General features: G+C 38.4%; 1 protein-coding gene across 5 annotated transcripts in view; it reads right to left on the bottom strand.

The window, feature by feature from the left end:
- Positions 1–21,775, bottom strand: part of anks1ab (ankyrin repeat and sterile alpha motif domain containing 1Ab) — a 33,671-nt gene extending 11,896 nt beyond the window's left edge. For 4 of the 5 annotated variants that reach the window (XM_084426320.1, XM_084426321.1, XM_084426322.1 and 1 more), the window contains exons 1-7: positions 21,257–21,750; positions 10,501–10,567; positions 3,698–3,813; positions 2,645–2,743; positions 2,216–2,362; positions 2,010–2,117; positions 1,726–1,896 (exon numbers count right to left, since the gene is read on the bottom strand). In XM_084426320.1, the coding sequence (XP_084282446.1) occupies positions 1,726–1,896; positions 2,010–2,117; positions 2,216–2,362; positions 2,645–2,743; positions 3,698–3,813; positions 10,501–10,567; positions 21,257–21,541 (993 nt within the window). In that variant the 5' untranslated portion in view covers positions 21,542–21,750. Of the gene's footprint in view, positions 1–1,725; positions 1,897–2,009; positions 2,118–2,215; positions 2,363–2,644; positions 2,744–3,697; positions 3,814–10,500; positions 10,568–21,256 lie in introns of all 5 variants that reach the window. The other variant, XM_084426323.1, reaches the window with a different exon arrangement.
- Between the last annotated feature and the right edge of the window lie 1,392 nt (positions 21,776–23,167).

Here is a 23,167-nt window from a genome sequence, read left to right as displayed (position 1 = left end):
TTCATATACTGTATATACCTGTATATTTAAATAAATACATATTTTATATATAAAAACAAAAAAATCTTAAATATATACATGCATATGTGTGTATTTATATATACAAAATAATCATACACAGTACACACACACACACATATATTATGTAAACACAAACTTTTATTTTGGATGCGATTAATTGTTGCACAGCCCTAAAAATAATGCTTGCGAAAAATTAAGCAAAGATGACAAATGAACGACAAGGAAGACCAAAAAATAAACATACAGTACTGAAGAGTACACCGATAAGCCAAAACTTTATGACCTCGTGCCTGCTGAGGCATGGACTCTACGAGACCCCTGAAGGTGTCCTGTGGGATCTGGCACCAAGACGTTAGCAGCAGATCCTTCATGTCCTGTAGGTTGTGAGGTGGAGCCGCCGTGGATCAAACTTGTTGGTCCGGCACATCCCACAGATGCTCAATTGCATTGAGATCTGGGGAATTTGGAGGCCAGGGCCTTGAACTATTCATCATGTTCCTCAAACCATTCCTTATCCTGCTGAAAGAGGCCACTTCCACCAGGGAACACCACTGAAGGGGTTTAGGTAGGTGGCACGTGCTAAATTTACGTCCACATGAATGTCCAGTCCAGCAGAACATTTCCCAGAGCATCACACTCACTCCACCGGATCGTTATGATGCCATCCCTTCCCCAGTTAAACAGCACACAAGTACACGGCCGTCCATGTGATGTAAAAGAAAACAGGACTCATCGGACCAGGCGACCCTCTTTCACTGCTCCGAGATCCAGTTCCGATACTCGCGTGCCCATAGTAGGTCCGTTCGACGGTGGACAGGGGTCTTCATAAGCACTCTGATTGGTCTTCGCCCCCATACGCAGCAGAGTGTGGTGCAGTGTGTGCTATGACACATTACTCCCATAACCATCATTCAAATTTTGTGTGACTTGACTTGTCCTGTTAGCTCAGACCAGACGGGATAGCCTTTGTTGCCCTCGTGCACTGAGGCGTCAAACACCCTGTCAGAGACACTCTGACCCAGTCGCCTTGCCATAACAATTCGGCCCTCATCCAAGTCGCTCAGATCTTTATTCCTGCCCACTTCTCCTGCATCAAACATGTTGATTACGAGCACTGATTGTTTCCTTACCATCTACTCTACTCAGACCTTAATAATGTGGCCTTGTTAAAGAGATGATCAGCGATATTCACTTCACCTGTGACTGGTCATAACGTTTTGGCTCATAAACAAGCAAGAGTTTGTTGTTAGTCGTATTTAGTTCGCCAGAGCAAATAGCAGTGTCACTCACGTATGGAGCAGACACAACACAACCTTGGTGTCTATTTTCAGGCCTTCCCGCTTAGGTCTCTCCGGTGCTGGAAAGCTTTTCTAATATTAATGCAGGTCCTAAAGCTCTTGCCTGATCTTAACCCTTCTTTTTCATCCAGTGATATTACTCTGAGCTTTTCTCTTTTGTCACGTCTCTCAGCCATCTCTCTTTCTTCAAATGTCCCTCTTCCTCACTCTCTCGCGCCCCCTACTGCTACTGCTGATTGGCTAGAAGTGTGTTACGCTGCTTGGTCCGATCCACTTTCAACAGTGTTTCTCAGAAATCACTTACTGAACCTAGATATGGTTTGCAACATTTATCATAGAGTGACTCAAATGTGATTCAAGTTACTTGGTTATAAATCACAGTGATCTTGGTCGCAGAGGTACTTACATGTGAGCGTGACCTTTCACCGAAGGAGCGAAGGGAGATACTGCCGTCCTGATCCAATGCTCTGCTCTTTCTGCCTGATTCTCCCAACGGAAGCAACATGTCCATGGAGCGACTGGTGTACGGGTCCATATAACTGAGCGGTGACGTATTCTGAGACAACAGGTCCTGAATCTGTTAAGCACAAATATAATTTTTCATCAACATACTGTATAGTTATATTTGCATGTAACAATATGGATATCATGCTGTCTATTTTTTTGGATATGCCGAATTGTGTTTATCACCTTTAGCTGGGAAAAGCGGTTGGATTTTGAAGGTGCTTCCTCATATGGTCGCTCTGATATCGAGGCTATGATCCTTTTTCTGTGACCAAGAAGGCCAATTTTTAACACCTACACAGAGAAAACATGGTCAGTGTATCAGATCACAGGGCACAAAACTCGTTCCTGCAGACGAAAATATTTTGAACCAGCACGAAAGGCACATTTACATTGACAATTTCAAGCTCCCACAGGTTCTTCACGCAGTCCAGGGTGCGGTAGCCGCTAGACAAGAAGTTGTGCAGATATTCTCCGAGGCCCAAAGTTTCCAGCCATGAGGACAGAGAAGTGCTGCCGTCACAGCCCAGAGCTTTCACCTGAAGGAGGAATAAAACGCTCTCTCAAACTGCATAGCATAGCATATATGTAATGCACTTTGAGGAAAGTCACACTTAAAATGTCTGAATGTGATTGCATTACATGACAAAATAGTAATTCTAGTGCAAGCAAACACAGAACCAGCTTCTCTCAGAACTAACTTCACTTTTCTGAGACATATTTGCAATGACTTTTAACCAACTGCTCCCAAGGTAATTTTAAGTGTAAGTGGATGAAAGTAAATAGTGTCCAAATAATATTTTGGGACTGAAACACGCTACCTTCGGAAAGTTTTTTGCTGCATGAAGGATTTTCTTCCTGTGGCCTGGGTCGGTGATGCCAAGTTCATGAAGGTCCTCATCTTCCATCACGTTACTCCCCTAAACGTATGCACATTCACATGAATTTCTGCTCTACTTAAATCCCTGAGAACAGCCAAGTGTTGCATGAAAGTGACAGCAGAGGTATTTTACTAAAACAGTTTCAGGCACATACAGTCCCTGTGAATACTGACACTTTGTGCCTTGCAAATATATTTATACCATTAACCAATCACCTCTCTCTCTCTCTCTCTCTATATATATATATATATATATATATACACACACACACACACACACACACACACACACACACACACACACACATATGCATATCTGCCTAACGTAGTGATAGTATATAGTTGACAAAATAAGATGGAAATATAGACATACACTTTTAGGATATACACTTTTATAATACATATAATTATAATTCATCATAATTATATTTAAGGGGCTGTGGCTGAGATTATGTACTATAACAAGTTTCTTCTCTCATTAATTTCACCATTTTTAATAACCTTTTTAGCTGTTTTGCTTTGCACTTCTCTTAGATAGTCCTGCAATGTAATAACTTAATTTTTACAACAACAAATATTCCACATAGTCTCTCAATTAATATGAGGTCATAAAATGCTTTAATAATAAGTATTGCACATTTATAGAAAAATGTCATGTTGTGTACCCTTTTATTTGAAAGCACTGAAATTATACTTTTATCTTTTAAAATATACTTTTATAATGTAACTGTTTAAATTATAAACTGATTTTCTTTTATTATATCAAATAATATCACAGAATTCAGATACAATTTAAAAACACATAAAAAATCTACATCGAGGATAAAACAAAAGAGATTTTCCTTACGTGTATAAGTAAATATGTATGCATGAATGACAGTGTTCAGTGAACTGAAACATATTTTGGGCCTTTGTATTTTGGATATATAGAAACTCACCACATCCCTGACCAACCTGCTGTGTCAATCAATCCCCACACACAAAAGCCACTCACCATGTAGCGCAGGTCATCGAAGCCATTGAGCACCAGTTTGCTCTCGTACTGAGGAAAGCCCACGTGTTCCAGCCACTCCCCCACCGTCTGCTCCAGCGCACGGCTCCCGGCTGCATCTGCCGACAGAGGATGGCGTTTGAGCAGTGAAAAACCATTTAGCCTGTAGCAGCGGCACTCGGAGGCCGAGATGTGGCACTGCCACATCATCTTTGGCCAGCAGAGCTGAGGGCAGCAGCAGCAACAGCAAGGCAGTGTCCAGGCTTGAGCGACGGGCCTCCGCTAGACACAGGGCCCCAGATTTACAGACTAAACTAGTGATGGAGATTCCTCCACAAGCCCTCACTGCGTTGGAGATGAGGACCAAGGCTGAATGGATAGGTATGGAGGTAGACCTTGGCAGGTAGTCCTTTAAAGAAGAGCGTCAAGTCAGTCAATTGGAACAATTTGGCGTTGCTCTTCAAGAAGAGGGCAAGCAAATGAAACAACCTCTAGACACAGATTTTCCGTATCCGAATCAAACTTTCGCACCGAGGATCATCAGCACGTTGCTCCAACTGGAAGATCATAAAAGTTCGAAAAGAGCTTTTGGCTTGCAGCAAAATATCAAGATCTACAAGAAGCTACTAGGAAGTTGCAGGAAAGTGCGCCCTGCTTTACCAACATGCCCTACACATCAAACACAATGCAAGGCATGATAAAACAGACTTGTCCTTAAAATTAGAAGCAAAATCCTTTAGCAAAGACCTAAGAACCATTGGAGGGTGAGAATAACGCCAATGAGTTTGTCTACAACAGAATCATGGACTCTTAAGCCAAGCAGCCTAACTCATTGATCAACAGTCCACCACAATGCCAGTTTTTCAACTCCAGAAGCTTTGATTGACGCCAGGTCGTCCTTTGAAAGATCTTCATGGCACATCCCAGTCCTCCGTTCCCGTTGTTCAGTTGTTGAGGAGGAACCCCTCCCACCATCAGAAAGTAGCCGGTTTGACCACTTCCACAAGCAGTCCCGGATCAGGTAGTGTTCCGTCACGGTTATCCAAGTACTCCTGGTCCTTCCGAGCTTAGACGCACCTCGCCGGTCTAACATACCAGAACGAAACACACCATCAAACCGAGGCAAAGCCAAACCTTTATCCAGTGGAAACAATGGATTAAAAAAAAAAAAAAAAAAAAGCTCGGTCCCTCTTCTTGCAGCACAGCCCCCTTGATCTGATCGCTTCGTTCCTTTAGAAAGACGTTTCTTCTGACCTGATCAGGCAACGTTCTGGTCACGGTAATCCAAGTCCCTCCGAGCTCAGACGCACCTCACCGGACTAACATACCAGAATGAAGCACACCATCAAAGCGAGGTACAGCCAAGCCTTGATCCAACGGAAATAAGGTGAGCTCCCACAATGGACGGATAACCCCATAAGAAAGCCCCGCTGACGGCACGGTCCCTCTTGTTGCAGCCCAGCCCCCTGATCCGGTTGCTCCGTTCCTCTAGCAGACGTTCCTAAGGGTCTTGCGCTCGGGGGCAAGGATTGCTGCATCCCTGATCCAGGAACGCTCAGTCACAGAAGCAGCTGCATTCGGCACTCACAAAGCATAACATCAAAATGACATAGTGCTCCTCCAGAAAGCCATCGCCTGCACAACTGCAGCTGGTAATCACCTTAAAGACATCTTATGCATTCAGTTTAGCTGTGTATCACCTTCACTCGCTTTCTTTCTTCTTTGACTTGATTTTTACTCTTCATTAAAAGAGTCCTTTCCGAGAGCTCTGCATGGCTGCCATACACCGTCTGATGCTGAGACCCGCTGCATGGCATATACGCTCTGTTCGTTCCTTAACCCCCCTCCTTCCCGTCTCTATGCCTCTCTTTCTCTATCTGTCTCACATACACACACTCTCTCTCTCTCTCTCTGTGGCGATCAATCCCCCCCACCCCCTTTTCTCCGTCTCACTCTCTCTCTCTGCCCCTCTATCTATTCCCCCCTCCCCGTACTGATTAAAATTGCACGCAGGCTCTCTGATCTTGCTAGTGCAGAAAGGACACCATCAGAAAAAGGAACAAGAGACAAACCCATACCACACACTACTGTGCCAGGATCAGAGAGAAAGGGAAGAATGAGGAAAAAAACCAGTACAGGTTCCTCTAACCCCCGCACCCCACAACCCCATCCCCATCCCCTCCGCACTTAAGTGCTTCCAGTGCCTCTGCACTCTCTCTATGAAAAATTAAATCGCAGCCAAGCCACATACCACGGTAAATCATCAGAGGAATTAAATTCATGAATGTGTCACTGTGCCGGAGCGGAGTGGGGGGCTGCACGTTAAACGTTAAGTCAGCGAAATGCACCGTGCACACGCTGCACTTAACGCAATCCCACCTGTGCCCACATTCATACTGGACACACATCCGAGTCCAATCGTCAGAATCCAGGTTTGCCAGACGTGATTAAACCATAGGCGTTCGTGATGTGGTCTAATTCGGTGTCACACATGAGTGCTGCTTCATGCATGCATGTAGGGCATTATCTGCATGCAGCTGAGAGCAGAAGAATCATACGAACTGTCAGCCTGCCAGGGACTTATTCACACACATACAGGCCCTGAAACAGGCTTAAGATGTAGAGTACATCCAAACATCTGCATGCTCAAAAGGACGCTCATTTCGAAAGGAGGTGCATTCATTCATTTATTCAAAACGACAAGCAAAATGAGGAAAAACACTAACAATTTGGCGAAAAGGAGCCAAACAAAATTATAAATGGAGCTATAGTGAATTTTAACATGGTATTATCATGGTTTCTTAGATATGCTATATAAATGTTTTTTTGTTTTTTTGTTTTTACATGTACCATAGTAGTACTATTTACATTTACATGTATTCATTCAGCAGAGGCTTTCATCCAATGTGAGCAAAATAAGGAAAAACACTAGCAATTTAGCAAAAAGGAACAAATCATTTAAGCAAAGCCAGCATTTTTTGATTTGGACAATGGCACCATAGTAATACCATGGGTGTTTGGACATGTACCATGGTAATACTATTGTAGACATACTAATATAACTATATTTTTTGAAGTACATTGAAGTATCATGTAAATGCCACGGTACATGGTACTTTACCATTGTACAGTGATAGTATTAGAAGAAAAACTTTCACTTACAAAAAGTGATATATATCTATAAATGTATTAATATCTGTTTTATATTTCTTGCAAAAAGAAGAATTCATTTTCCTATCTCTGTTATCTGGCTCCAATATTACATTCCTCCTCTTAAAGGCACTTATCTTTTCCAATAAATGGCCTATTGTGACACTGTGAGAATTGTTTATTTCAGAAAACACCAGCATTTTCATTACTAACAACAGCAAAGAACTCACCAAGCGTCCCCCAAACTCCCGTCAGAATATTAAGGACAGTCTCACAGAACAATAGTGCTGTCTGTTGCTTTGAAGTGATTCTCTGCTGTACATTTCTAAATAATTGTATCTCTCCTAGAAAAGTCCATAAAAATATAGTGCTGTCGCTCCATATATAGCAACTACCTTGGGAGGCTCCCCTCAAAAAGAAAAGAATATCAAGTCCTAATTACTGAGTGTCGGTGCGATGGCCACAGTAAATGGATCGTCATCTCATCTCTTTAAAGTAGGCCCTCGGCGCCCATTGTGTACCGGAGGTCAAAAGACCAAGTACAAAAATATCAGAGCAAATTGGGGTAAAAAGTGAGACCATGTGGTTGAGAGAGAAAACCGTTGGTAGTTAAAGACGCTAATGAAATAGTTCTGACTTGAGGGTTGATTCAGCCAAAGCAATACCCTGGTAATCCAGAGTTCTCACGAGAGCACAAGTTGAATTTGCTCAGCGAGTTACTCTGGTGTCAAGTAATGATGCTCATTAAATATGCCCCTCGATCTGAGCTGCACCAATCACATCGGGTTATCTGATTTAGGCGGGCCAGAGGCGAGCTAAACAGACGACGACAGCGCTGCGACGTCGAAGTCATTAGTAAACATTGCAAGATGGCTATGGATGAACACCAGTTGTTTGATGAACGACAATGAACGAGTTAGACTTGGCTTTTTATCTAAAAGAGGAACTGAAGACGGCGCTCGAATCCTTCCTTTGCAAGAAGGACGTTTTTGCTGTTTTGCCGACCGGATACAGCAAGAGTCTAATCTACCAGTTAGCTCCGCTGGTAGCTAAGCGTATGGGGTTTATTGTTGTGATTGGTCGTAGTGTTATCCAATTGCGTGCAGTGAGATTTTCAAATGCACGCTTGGTGCCGCCCCTCGAGCGGGCCGATTTTCATTAGTCGACGCCAGACCATTAATCTTTTAGATTTAGGTCTGGATTTCCAGGCTACCAAAGCAAAGCTTTGTGGAAAAAACCTTTATAGGCTTTCACAGAGGATATACTACTGTGTTTAGACATACTGTATATAATGAACAAAATGAGTACGATTGTTTAAAATCAGGCTGTCAATATATTAAAGGTGTAATAGGTGATCTGGGAAATGCTAACTTTAGCCTGCTAGCACTGAAAGCATACAATCCCACGTCTTTTTGTCAGACAAAAAGACTTTTTTTTTTACTGAGATGATGTAAAGCACACTGGTCAACTTGTGTTGTTTTAATACAAATAAAAGTCACATTGACATTGACACCCTCACTGCAAAAGCCACGCCTCCTCCGAAACACATGAACGCGCAACGTTATTGGATTACATCATGTGTCATTCACCGGTGAAAAAACTTCTGTTGGACCATAAAACTAAAGGAAAGGAAAGAATGTACTGTATTTCAGCTTTATTCATCTGCGATTTCACGACATAGCGGTAACACAGTTGAATCTGACTGAATTATCTGCATAGGGCAAAGTCAGCAGTGCAGAGAACGGTACTGTCAAACCTGAAATGTAGATACTTGCCACTTGTTGTCGGTTCAGAAGGAAAGGTTGTTAGTTTGTTGTTGCTGTTTGCCTGCCATTCTTGCTCTGTCTGCACAGCGTACGTCAAACGCGCTGATAACGTAAGATGTCTGCGTGAACAGGCTTTGTAGTCGGATGCAAACATACGTTGACTGACAGGGAACACATGCTATGATTTCATTCAGACCAAATGCAATGATTGAACCAACATTTTATGGTCCGACGCCTTCCAGAGACAATATATATTTATAAAAAAAAATTAACATAGTGATTGCTATTCATATCAAAAAAGAATTCTGTAGAGAATCACCTATTGCACCTTTAAAATGACAATTAATCTCATAATGTTTTTGCCTTTAACATTTTGATTTGCCTCTTAATATTTATATTTTTTCCTTCAAAAAGCATTTGGTTCCTATCTTAAGGAAAGATAAATACGCAACTTTATGATAATTTATGCAACACACAAAAAATGCATTGCTTCTAATGGCTTTCTCAGCAACTTTAGTAGCACAGCTTTGCCAGTTATAGGTGATATTTCATACTTGTTGAGCTTTGATGTCATAATATTCTGCCATACAAAGCAATTTCCAAAGAAAACATTTGTAACAACAGTTGCAGTCCAACATTTCAGGACGAAGTTTCAGTCATCATTTACTGACCCTCATGTCGTTTAAAACCTGTGTGACCAGTGCTGTTATTGTTAAAAAAAAATGAAAGCTAAAACTATTTTGAAAAAAAGTTTTCTTTAACTGAAATAAAGCTGATAAATTAAATATAAATTTTAGATGAAAAAATTTAAAAACATTAAAATATATATAAATAAAATAAGTTAAAGTATTAAAATTAATGTAATACAACTTTATTACAAAAGAAATAGTTAAAAAAAGAAATAGTTAAAAAATGAATAAAAAAAATGACAAAAGCACATTACTAAATTACTAAACCTTAAACTAAAATGAAAAAGAAAACTGAGTATATAAAAATAAAAGCTGATTCACAAATCTTAATAAATACTATAATAGTATATAAATAATATTAAAATGATCTTCTGTGGAACAGATACAATGTTGCAGTCCACAACTATGGAAGCATATGGGTAGCAATATTCAATATGAAATGTAATATGCAAAATGACAATGCAATATGTAAACTGGCAGTGCATTTCACATTTTGCATTACATATGTGCAACGCCTGGTGCAAAATGAAAATGAAAATTCAATTATATAATTTACATTCGCCATTTCATACACTAGTTTTAATATCTAAATTGAATACAAATTTTAACGCTTTATAAGTTGCAAAATTTAAATTAAAATGTATTTCAGAAATGATTAGATATGTTTAACATGTTCAAGCAAAAACTGTAGCAAAATGATAATTTAAATGTTATTTTTCTTAATTGCATTTACACTCACAGTTAAGACACGATGCGATTGCATTTTCATTAAATGTCCCTCAATGAATGTAGCAAAATTCAGTGTGCAAACTGAGAATGCATTCCGAGCCGATCACGTGCCCGTCCCGTCCCGCCCTGTCAATCACTGCGTGAAGTTCTAACTCTTCTAAGATTGTAAAAAAAATATATATATAATTCCTTAAAGGGATAGTTCACCTAAAAATGAAAATTCTGTCATCATTCACTCTCACTGAGGGTGAGTAAATGATGACAGAATTTTCATTTTTGAGTGAACTATACACTCTCAGAAAAAAAGGTACAAAAGCTGTCACTGTGGCAGTACCTTTTCAAAAGGACCCATTTAAGTCATTTAAGGACCCAAATGCTTAACTTTAAAATCCATACATTTCACGTTTAAATCATTCAGTTGTCTTGAGAACTGTGTCATTGCTCATCACTCATGTGCTGCTCTCATCTTTACCTTCCCATGCAGGTTGATGCTCCTCGGAGATCTCGATGTCGGCAATTAGAGTCATGATCTTTTCAATCTACGATACAACATCAAGAAAAATAAGAGTTAATGCAGTTAAAATGCAGTTAAATATTTACATTTACTGTAATCTGCCATGACAGGTTACTCTCTACTCTCTTTATTGGACTTTGTCAGAAGTGATTTGAATTCATAATTCATAAGTGTTGTTGGCCAAAACAACTGCTCCAACACCTGGTGTTGGTCCCGAAGCAGCCAGAGCTGTACAGTAAAAGTTCACATTAAAAGAAATGGAAAGAAAATCAGCCAAAATCAAAAAAAAAAAAAGAATAACCCCAGTGCCCCTGAGCGATATACCAAAACCATACCGACTAGAAAGCACATTTTTAAGAACACTTTTCCTTCCATGTAAAATCTTGAAGATTACTCTCCTATCAATAGACTTTTAGGAGAAGCCTGAAATAGAAAAACGTTGGTTTTTGATGTAATATTTAAAGTCTGGCAAACTCATTTGCTGTGTGCTTGTGGCATCAACATGCTGGCAAGCCCCTTGATTCATTTAGCAGTCAGATGCCACGGTCCACGTGGTAGATCCCCTCTAGCCATACAGGCCTTTGCATTTTCCCACTCTCAAGTAACCTACATACTGCACTGACTATCCATTATATAATGCACAATGCATCCTCACAGCGGTCCATGGCGCACCTCCCAGAATCCCTCGGCTGCCTTCGCACATTCAGGCTTCGTCTCCTCATACGTGTTCGGAAGTACAGACATTTTACAGATCACATTAAGGGAATAGATACTCAGATTGGAAATGTCTGACATGTAAAACTATGTCAGCATGAAAAGAAAACGGATTTACTTCATTAATGCAAGTTCCTGGTCTTCTTCTGCACAATTCATGCTTTTCCAAAGTAAAACTAATCAATTTCCCGCAGATAAAATCAAGTCCTAAATTTGGAAATGCATAGCAAATCAATTTAACTTTCATAAAATCATGTTCTTCATGTTAATAATACGATGATTTTTTTTATGGATGATTAATATTGTTTGTTTCATGTCAAAAGGCCTTAATTGTGGAGGACAATTCATCATCTTCAATATGTAAAGATTTTTTTTAATAAAAAAAATGCATCAGAATTAACTCCTTTATACAGAATCTGAAATATTATGCAGCCATATTATAAACTCATGCATCCAAACTGAATGACAAACATACAGCATTGATTTTGTTACCAAAAAAAAAGTGTTTGCAAATAGTTGACATTTTTGTTTCAGTCATATCATATCTGACTTGTTGTGAACAGGCCTTAAAACAATACAACAACAACAACAAAAATAACCCAAAGCTAGTATGACATTTCTATATTCAGGCAGTCAGTGTTAAAAATGCCCATGAGAAGGCTTCCTTTACACGCGTACATTTTTAAATACGACCAATATTGTCAAGAAATTATTTTAGTATAGAGTTGTAAACCTCAATATGAATATATATAATTAACAACTGCAGAAGGAACTATAATATCCTGTTAGATTTTGTACGCATAAGGAAAAGACGGAGGATCTTCAGATTTAATTTTTGTTAAGCCTATCTGTACTCTTTTTATATCTCCAATAATTTTTTTTTTTTTGTTAAGTTGTAAACCTCTACAGCGACTGATTATAAAATAATAATACATTTTTTATTTTAACATTTTATCATGCAAACCTCTACAACGACTGATTTAAAAAAAAAGAAAAAATTATTTTTATAAATAAGTCTCTGTGGGACGAGTCCCTGTGGTAATCAACCACAGATTGATGCCACAGATTTTGGAAACACTTTACAGGTTTTATTACTTAACATTAGTTAACTACTTTAGATAACATGAACTAAGAATTAACAATACTTCTGCATCCTTTATTAATCTAGTTAATGTGAATTTCAACATTTACTAATACATTATTAAAATCAAAGGTTGTATTAGTTAACATTAGTTAATGCACGGTGAACCAACATGAACAAGCAATGAAAAGCTGGACTTTTATTGCCTAACATTAACAAAGATGACTAAATACTGTAACAAATGTATTGCTCATTGTTAGTTAATGCATTAACTAATGTTAACTATGAAACCTTATTGTAAAGTGTTACCCAGATTTTTAACCCAGAATATTCTTTTAACATCTTTTCTCAGGAGGGATAGTTTTTCTATTACAAACATGCAGTGTAATGGGGCTTTAGCCTTCGTATATTGTCTGATTTCTTCGAAATGCGTAGAAGTTTGTTTTTGAGGAATTCACTGAAGTGTAGTCTAGTGAAATTGGGGAGAGAGAGAGAGAGAGAGAGAGAGACATAGCCTCAAGCCATGGAGTTCCAAAAACAGTTCATGAAAGGCGAGCATTTTCATTTTGCCGAGACAGCAATGAGGAACATCACACAACGTCCAGCCTAATGAGTGAATATGTAGAAGCCAGCAGCTTGAGAAAATGTGAAGTATTGGGGTAATAAAGATTTCATACAGCTCGGCCTCGTCTCATGTGCCAGAGGAGTAACAAGATTACAGGCTTCAGAGACCGGAATGATGGCCAAGTCTCGCCGACACCACAGAGGAACTCTGAGTAAAGCAAAGCCATAAGACCAGGATATGATCACCACCACAGCCTCATTCTCAAAACCACATGCATTTTGCATTCATAAGACACCAATCAGTAAATGCAACTGTCTAAACTACGTGTGATAAAGTTTCACAGCGCAGTCTGTAATACTTCAAATCGGCTATAAGAGCAGAAATAAAACAATACATATCTTTTGTTATATTTTGAAAGCCCATGCATAGCTGAAATGAAATCAAAAAAAGTATATTCAAATTAAGCATTATTGTAGTCATGTTTTACATCCACAAAATGAGACTATGAGATTATACTGTCAGTCTTTTTTTTTAATTGAATTTATTACATGATATGTTTATTCATTCATTACTTAAATAAATCCCATATTTACATCAATATTTGCTGATAAGCCATCCTAAATTAAAATATAAGTTATAAGTAATTAATAAAATAATAAAATAAAGCATTTACATAAATTTGAAGGTTTTACCTGGTAAGAATGAAAGAGTTTCAATATAGGTCAGCAATGCAAAACACAAATGCTTGTTTTGTGCTGTTCTCATTTTGTGGATGTAAAATTGGGCTAAAACAGTTAATAAATCATAAGTATGGACAAGACATCAAAGTATAAATCACTGTTTAATGAAAAATAGAGGTTAATTATTTACTGGGTAGTATTTTTATATTTTGTTTATTAAGAAGCACGAGCTTTGGGGGTCAATGCACATGATTAAACGCACGCATTAATGCTTTTAAAGTCACCATGAAATCAAAACTGGCCATTCATATTTTTTTTATGGAATATTTCAGTATTTATTATAAATGATTTATCTGTGCACATCATTATTTTTTTAATTCATGTGTTCCTCGTATCATTAATCAAAATAACTTCCCCTCCCTCCTGCAGCTCATCTTCTCTTCTCTGATGACGTGTTTATTCTTGTTCCAGAAGCCGTTTCACGTCACCACAGGGAAGAAAAGACTATCGCAACTATTAACGAGTTATTTCGGTAATAATTACTGCATGTTTTACTGTTAACCTCTTTACATGCATTTGCTCCATGTACTTGTACTCCTACCTGCATTCTTGTACTCACGTCTCATGCAAATGCAAACAAAGCTTAATTTTGGACAAAATAAAAGACTGGCCAATGCCACTAATTTGCCTACAAAGCTCAGTGAACATGGCCAACATGGAACGAGCCATAACGTCCCAGAAGCTTTCTGACAGGTGAAAGCATTTGCCGCCCACTTCTTTTCCCCCCATGTGCATCTTTCACTTGCCATCTAAAGACACGTTTCCCCTGACATCTTCCTTTAGCATATGAATTATGAAGAGACTTATATAGCCATCTGTGGAAAGCATGTTTGACCGCTCACTCAAACACAAAATTATTTTTAAACAGGTTTTCTGCAGAAGTGCTGAAACATTAACACACTGAGCTATGGGCTGTTTTAGTCACACTGTCAGTGTTAAAAATGTGCATGCATGGAGGAAGGCTTACTCTACATGCATTTAAATACAATAAATTAAAAACTTTTAGGGCCCTATCTTACACCCGCCGCAATGCAGCGCCAAGCGCGACACAAGTGTTTTTTGCTAGTTTCAGCCCGACGCAGTTATCATTTTCAGGTCCTGCAAATGCATTTGTGCCCATTTGTGCACCCATGGGCTGCTGGTCTGAAAACGAGGTGTGTTCTGGCGCATTGTTGGCACGTTGCTATTTTGAGGCAACAGAAATAGACTGAGCCATTTACAGAAATAGACTGCGCCATTTACCAACTGAAACCTGGTCTAAAGTCAATGCAATATATTTTTTGTTATTTAAAAAGCATGTTTTAAACGCACGTACACTCTGCTTATTAAACACACAGGGACGCACAGCAGCACACAAACATGTCAAATATTTAAAATAAAAGGATTACAATGTAAAAGATAATTATTGTGCACATAAAGATATGGTGAATCCGGCCTGTCCCGTAGATGTTCTGCTTGCGCACTTTTACCTCGCGCACGAGCAGATCCGTTTGCGCTCTGGAGACGCGTACGGTCTTTCCACTATCGAATTCCGTCATGTAAATAGCGAATCCGCCATGGTGCGAGCGCAGCTGGCATTTAAAGGGAATGGGAGATGAGACTCTGATTGGTTTAACGCACGTAAATCCCAAAACACACCCATTACTCATTAAGAGAATAGGGACAACCCTTTTAGACCATGCGCTGGGACCGCCGACCATTTTTCCCATCTTTAAACTAGCAAACGTGGATTCAGACGCCCTAAGTGAACTTGCGCCCTGTGTTTTAGACCAGTGGTTCCCAATTCCAGTCCTCGTGACCCACTGCTCTGCACATTTTGTATGTCTCCCTTATTTAACACACCTGAACCAGATCATCAGCTCATTAGGAGAGACTCCATGAACTGAACTGAGTGTGTCAGATAAGAGAGACCTACAAAATGTGCAGAGCAGTGGGTCACGAGGACTGGAATTGGGAACCACTGTTTTAGACCATGCGCTTAGATCGTTAAAATAGGGCCCTAAGTATTAGTTCACACAAAATGTTTTATTCTGTAATCATTTACTCATCCTCATGTCATTTCAAACCCGTAAGACCTTCCTTCATCTTCGGAACACAAATGAAGATCTTTTTGATGAAATCTGAGCGATTTCTGTCCCTCCATTTGACAGCTACGCAACTACCACTTTGACTCTTCAAAAAGTTCATAAAGAGATCATAAAACGAATCCATATGAATTGAGTGGTTTAGTCCAAATTTTCTAAAGAGACTCGATCGCTTTATATGATGAACAGATTGAATTTAGGCTTTTATTCACATTTAAACATTGATCAACTCACACATCAAGCTCAAGCACGTTCGCTTGACATATGAGAAACAATGAGGTTCATTCTCGTGTTATGCATCACATTTGAGCTTCAGCAAGAACCAATGAGGTTTATTCTCACGTGTCAAGCAGGTTCGGTTGAGCTTGTTTATGTTCGCTGATCAATGTTATTTGTGAATAAAAGCCTAATTCATAAAAACTTGTACAACATTTCCATTTGTTCATTACAAAAAAATTGTTCTGTACCATGATACAGAGATGTAATTCTTTGGCACTTTGATAAATTATGGCATTAAAACATATTATATTTATTCATATACAATGCTATTTACATTGCAATTCAATGTCAAAGAAAATCATGTTAACACTGGATCCTGCCACGGTACTGGCGCAGGGGAACATTTTTCACATCAAAAAGATTACACACTTCAGAAGTTGTGTCCGAGGAAAGTTCATTACCGTGACTAACGCACAAATGCTGATACAGCCATTTTGCACGGGATACAGTGCGAGCAGGTGCCAGCATATTGGCAGTCATTTCTCCAAACCCACCCTCTTTCATTTTCAGCCTCCCTCACTCAAGCTTATAGATGTCATCTATATATAATGGGAAGCAGCATCAGTGGACGACTGTGAAACAGGATGTTCTTGAGAACAGGACACCCTGAGCGATAAATAGATGATCTGACAGCAGATCCATTAAACTGGTTAATCTACATTTTGAATAATGCTCCAAAATCTAATAATACAATCGCTCCCAGCACCACCTGAGTCTAATGTTCCATAAAACTTTGAGTATAAATGTGATTGCCCCTATTATTCTTCTTTGAAAAGAAAAGCTAAGCAGTGGTAAGCCATTTTTATTACAAAACGTATAGTTCTGTGTCTCAATTCTGATCAGATGAGCAACGATCAAGCAGATCAAGCATTTGTAAAATACTCAAAATATGCATTCACGTGACTGCACAACTGAATTTAATATTAATGTGCTTACCATCTTACGTGTCTTTTTAGCAGTGACCTAGAAACCTGAGCAAGCACCCAGAAAAACAAAGCAATATAAAAATACATGATGAAAATTAAAAATTAAACACTATAATAGTACATAAAACAATATTAAAAATAGCACTGCCTCAGAACAGGAACAGTCTAGGAATGACTCAGTTAGCCAACACCTAAAACATAATCTAATTTTTTTCAATTTCAATTTTGAAATGGTGATTATTTAACACGATTATTGGTGGGTGATATCCAAGTCTTATTTCAGATATATAGATATTAGTGAAATTTCACAATTATAGATATTTAAGCATAAACTATACTAGGTTAAATAATGTAAACAATTATAGAAGTCAAGTAAACAGTCAGCAATGCAATAAGAACAAAAAATAATAATTATAAACAAAACTGACAAATAAATATAACAGAACAAAAAAACAAAAACAAAAAAAAACAGTGCTTTACGGTGACAGTGGTATTCAGATAAGTAATAGCTAATGTTAATTGAATAAAATAAAATGTTAAAATAACACCAGTGCATAGTCTTCACAGTATAAATTAAATACAGATTATTCGTTAATAAATCCACTTAAGTGATTCATTCAAGAGCAGAGAGTGGTTTTCTCTTTGTCTTTTGTCGTTTGATTATCATTAAATGGATACTTCACCGATTAGCATTAAGCTTTGTATCAGTAGAAACCCGGTAGTATTTTGGAATGACCGTGCTTCCCTCCCTCATGTCCCCCTGAGACGAGAGATTTCTGGATTGTGTGTCTGGAAAAAAACCTCAGATGACACAAAAATCATCATTTAGCTCATCAGAGGCTCTTTTGTCCAGAGGCGAGAGACTCCAGCCAGTAGGAGGAGCTCGTTCCGCATGTCTTCAACCCGCCCATAGGGGGATCTCACGATAAAACGCCGTCTTTTCAGTCTCGAGTCGACTAGTCGCCTAGTTGTATAATTTCTTCCGATACTGCCCTCTGTAACCGGTAGGCGTGGCTTGGGAGTGGCCTCGTAGGGCAGCGAAGCAAGTGCATTCTGGGAGTTGTTGTCTTTCATCCACATGAGCCAAAAATACATTTTCTGGCTTTTCTCAGTCTAGAGGGCACCAACTTCTAAAATAATTTCACATTTCTACTACATAAATGACTCAATTTAATTACACATTCATCTTTCCAGCAGTGAAATATCCCTTTAATGACACAAACATTAAAGCAGCAGCAGGTTTATTAGGCCGCTGTCAATTTAAGAGCTACACGGATCCAGTACATTGACACACATCCTATTTTCTCCCAACTCATTACATTCACTTAAGACGTGAACGACTGTGTTTATGTGTTTACTCGCTAAAACAGCATTTTGTGTGTATTTGATCTTTTAGGCCCACACCTGAAGCTCAAAGTATACTTTGCTTATCCAAGACTTTTCTTTGCTCCGCCTGGCCAGTGTCTCTTTTGCAGCTTAATGCGATTTTAAAAACAGTGTTATTATAACACCATTTAATATCAAGCACGTCCCACAGTTTAGCAACAGTAGACTGCATTTTACAACACTCGCTTATTTGGACAATTTGAATGTCAGTTTTGGGGCTTTTAGGGAGGAACGAAAGCGCACCGCTGTGAAGGAAAGGTTAAACATAATCAATTACAATTAATTGCACAGTCCTGTTAGCAATAACCCATAAAACCTTAGCACATCCAAGGGGATTTTAGCAACTAACAACACCTCTTAAAGTCACTATGAAATCAAACTGGACAATTATTGTTTTTATGGAATATTGCAGATTTTATTATAAATTAATTTTAATGAATGTGCTTCATAATCTTTAATCATAATACCTTCCCCTCCCTCCCGCAGCTCATCTCTTCTCTGATGACGAGGGCGGGGCAATCTGTCACTCACATGAGATCCACCAATAGCAAACCACAACCAGTGAACCATCCAATCAATTCCTCATTAACAAAATAAAGCCCCGCCCTACATTTGTTCTTGTTCGCAAAGCCATTTTACTCAGATATACGTCACAATGAAGAAAAGATTATCTCAACATCCGATTTTGGACTGTAAAGTCCAGGCTTGAGTGGTTTGCTGCTTTATTTTATTTACTGAAAATACATTTGTCTAGTCAGATACCATTACAAGAGCATCAGCTGACAGCGTTAATAATCACGATCAATGATTGAATCATTGCATGTCTGTCACTGTCACTGACGTGAACCGCTGATCAGCAGCACGAGGTGTGAATGCAGAGGTTTACGCTCATTCGGGTTGTGACTAAAGCTCTGCCGCGAGGGGAGGGGTGTGTGCTGTTGTGTGTGCAGCGTGGGCCGGCCCCTGGGAAGCTTCCTGAGAAGATGCGGAGTGACAGTTAAGGCCCAATTAGCCCCGCGCGCTGTGGCCAGGATAGAGCAGCAGAAGGACTGATGGGCCCAGCCAAGCGTTCAGCATTCAGCCACTGGCGCTGATACTGTCAAGACTCGCTGCCTCCTTCTTCCTCCTCAAACTTACGCACTGCTAGAGTTTCTTTCCCACCCACAACTAGTGTTGGAGGATGTTACTTTTAAAAGTAACTCATTACATTGTTGCACTAGCCGTGATAAAAGTTCTAAAAATGAAAGAAAAATGTTACATTGTTGCTTTTTATGCAAAGTGACACAACAGTTACTGTTATTCGTCTCTCTCTCTCTCTCTCTCTCTCTCAATGTTTTTAGTTACATCCTCCTAGTAAATAGTGATTACTAGTTACAACTAATGTTGGAGGATGTTACTTTTAAAAGTAACACGTTACATTGTTGCACTAGCCGTGATAAAAGTTCTAAAAAAAATCTTCATCTCTCTCTCTCTCTCTCTCTCTCTCTCTGTTTAAAAAATCCTGTCATTTTTTACTCACATTTTGTTCAAAACCAGTGTTATTTTGGTATTATTTTAATACAACTACAGATTTTTATATTATTTTGAACTAGGTTTTATATTTTTCATTTGATTTTTAGTTAAATTTTTTTGTCATTTTCTTATATAGTTTTCTCATTTTTATTCGTTTTTTTTTTAATAGTAATTTCATCTATTTTTATAAACACAGTTTGAGTTTTAGTAATTTTAGTACTTTAGTATTTTAGTTGGTTGCCAAAGAAAATGTCTATTTCTATTTTTCATTTTGAAGTTTTTCATCTAATATTTATATTTAAATTGGTTTTAGTTGACAATAACAGCACAGCATGTAACGACTATATTTTGCAGAATAGACATATTATTTTTTTAATGCATTTGTCAGTAAATAACTTGCATAAAAAGAAAAGTAATGTGGGTACTATACTGGTATGCATTTTAAAAAAGTAACTTTTAAAAGATACATAATTGCATTTTTCCTAAAAAAAAGGAAACGTTCAATTATTACATGACTACGCTATGGTAAAGGGAGACGTCTGAAATGGTCATTTTCAGTAAATAAATAAAAAGTAGTGTCTTTTCCAGAATGCTTTCGCTATGCTTGGCTAGTTGTTGCTGTTTTTTTCCATTTTGGACAAGGCTGACATACTGTAGTTTGCATGCAACACCTACACCAATACAGTATCAATTATAATAGCAGTGATAGAGTTTTATTGCACCACACTGCTTGCTTCTGTATAGACACAGTGTCTTGTACACCTTATAGGCCTAAGGCACTACACTATGGGGAAGAAAGATCTTATATATTGCATTTGCCAGTAAATAAGGCTAAATAGAAAACTAACACACATACATACACTACCATTAAAAAGTTTAGGGTTGGTAAAATCATTTAATGTGTATTTGAAAGAAGCCTCAAAAAAATCTGATCAAAACTATTGTAAGCAGTAAATATTGTGAAATATTATCACAATTTAAAATAACTGTTTTCTATTTGAATATATTTTAAAATGTAATTTATTCCTGTGACCAAAGCTGAATTCTTCAGTGTCACATGATCCTTCAGAAATCATTCTAATATGCTGATTTGCTGCTCAAGAAACATTTCTGATTATTAACAATGTTGAAAACAGTTGTACTGCTTCATATCTCAGTGGAAACCTGTGATGCATCATTTTTCAGGGTTCTTTGAATGAATAAAAGGTTCAAAAGAAAAGAAAAAAAAATACTGACCCCAAACTTTTAAACAGTAGTGTATTTTATTAAAAAGTAGCTGGGGTATTATAGTGTAAATTCAAAACCTAACTGTGCATTACTTGTTACACTTCACACACAACCCTGCACACATCTTACAATCTCCCTCGTGTTTGTCTCTCGTGAGAGGAAGTCTCATGCTCTTTAACCTGTAGTTCATCAGCTCTTACCTCGTCCCATTCAGAGGCAAACGAGGGCATCTGCTCCGTTTCCTTCCTCTCATCAGCACAGTTGGACAGGGATTCGCTCCGGACACCCAGAGGCCCCTCGTCCTCACAATGAGGGGAAGCCAGCAGGTCGGAGTCTGATTTAGAAAGGCTGCATGCCAACTTCAGATGCCCAGGTGGTTTCCTCAAAGCTTGGGGTGACGGCGAGAACGACCCATTGCTCTCGGTCTGGTCCAGACGGGCCGCTTGGGCATTGGTATGATGAGCGTCTGGTGCGTGATTGGACATTCCTGGGTTGACGTTCCGTGTTTTTCTGTCTGGAACAGCAAAGCAGGGTTCTGTCAGGGGATCTGGACACAAATCCTCTTTACATGCAATAAGAAGACTATTAGTCCTTGTCCACCTGGTATTATTCAGCGTAAGCCTGTATTATCCATCGAATTAAACTTAAACTTAATAGCCTCCCTGATCTACAGCAGAACTAACCACTGTAAGCACTCGTGGTACTAGTGTTTTTGAACCGGGGAGGGTGTAGGTGCCTGATCTACATTGTCACAGGGTTCCACCCACAGTTTGTGTTCCTTTGCCCTCCCCTTGCCAAGAAACTCTATGGCTTTTTAGAAAGGCTCTTTCCTTCCCCTCCCTCCCTGCCTGTCTGTTTTAGTCACTACCAAAGTCACAATAGACGCCCCGGTTCTCTGCAGAAAGCCTTCAGCCAAAAACAGCCCTAAAACAATTGATCACAAATCATTCAACAGCATAAATTAAAATGTGCATTATAGAGCTTGAAATAACAGCAAAAGAGAAGAGGTTAGACTTAACCCCAAAAATGAAAATTCTGTCATTATTATTCACCCTCGTGTCGATCCAAACCCTTAAGACTTTCGTTCATCTTCAAATCACAAATTAAGATATTTTTAATGAAATCTGAGAGATTTCTGTCCCTCCATTGACAGCTACGCAACTACCACTTTAATGCTTCAAAAAATTCATAAAGAGATCGTAAAACTAATCCATATGAATTGAGCGGTTTAGTCCAAAATTTCTAAAGAGACTCCATCGCTCTATTTGATAAACAGATTGAATTTAGGCTTTTATTCACATAAAAACATTAATTAAGAGGTTTGTTCTCACGCGTCAAGCAGGTTCGGTTGAGCTTCTATGTTCGCTGATCAATGTTTAAATGTGAATAAAAGCCTTAATTCAATCTGTTCATCATATAAAGTGATCGAGTCTCTTCAGAAAAATTGGACTAAACCGCTCAATTCATATCAATTCAAGGTCTTTACTCTTTACTAAATAATTTAATTTAATAATAAAATAATAATAATTATAATAATGCAAAATTTACATTTACATTTAAACTTGAATTAAATGTTATTAGATTATTAAAGTTCAGTTTAGAACAATATGTTAAAACTTCTAAAATCTTAATAATACAATTAAAATAAAATAATAATGTAATCATGTAATTTAAATAATACAATATACATAGCAGGGAACTACACTAACCTTTTCCACTGGTGGCACTTGCGCTACTAACTTTTTCAGTTACTGGCGCAAAACATGATTTGGTCGCACAAATTGTTTATAGTAAGCCGCTCTGGATAATAATGAACAATAATGAAACTGTATTGCATACAGATGTGCTTTTTTACTTGCCATCTTTTAAACCACATGCCTTCTTGTTTTTGTTTTCTTTAACATTAGTTGGGATAGATTTACTGCAATAGAAAATACAGTACACAATAAAGTGCCAAATGGATTTCAACATGCTATGGTTGGCACAGATGGGCAGACTCCTGAACTCTTAAGTAGTGATGCACCGATGTGAAAATTGTGGCCGATATCGATAATAACCGATATTAATATTGCTGTTATGGCCGATATCGATATCTCTGTATAGAAAACAAA

The sequence above is a fragment of the Rutilus rutilus genome (genome assembly GCF_951802725.1).
Source record: "Rutilus rutilus genome assembly, chromosome: 12".
NCBI lineage: Eukaryota > Metazoa > Chordata > Actinopteri > Cypriniformes > Leuciscidae > Rutilus > Rutilus rutilus.
The sequence above is the reverse complement of the archived record's forward strand: the minus strand, read 5'-3'. Positions and strand labels throughout refer to the sequence as shown.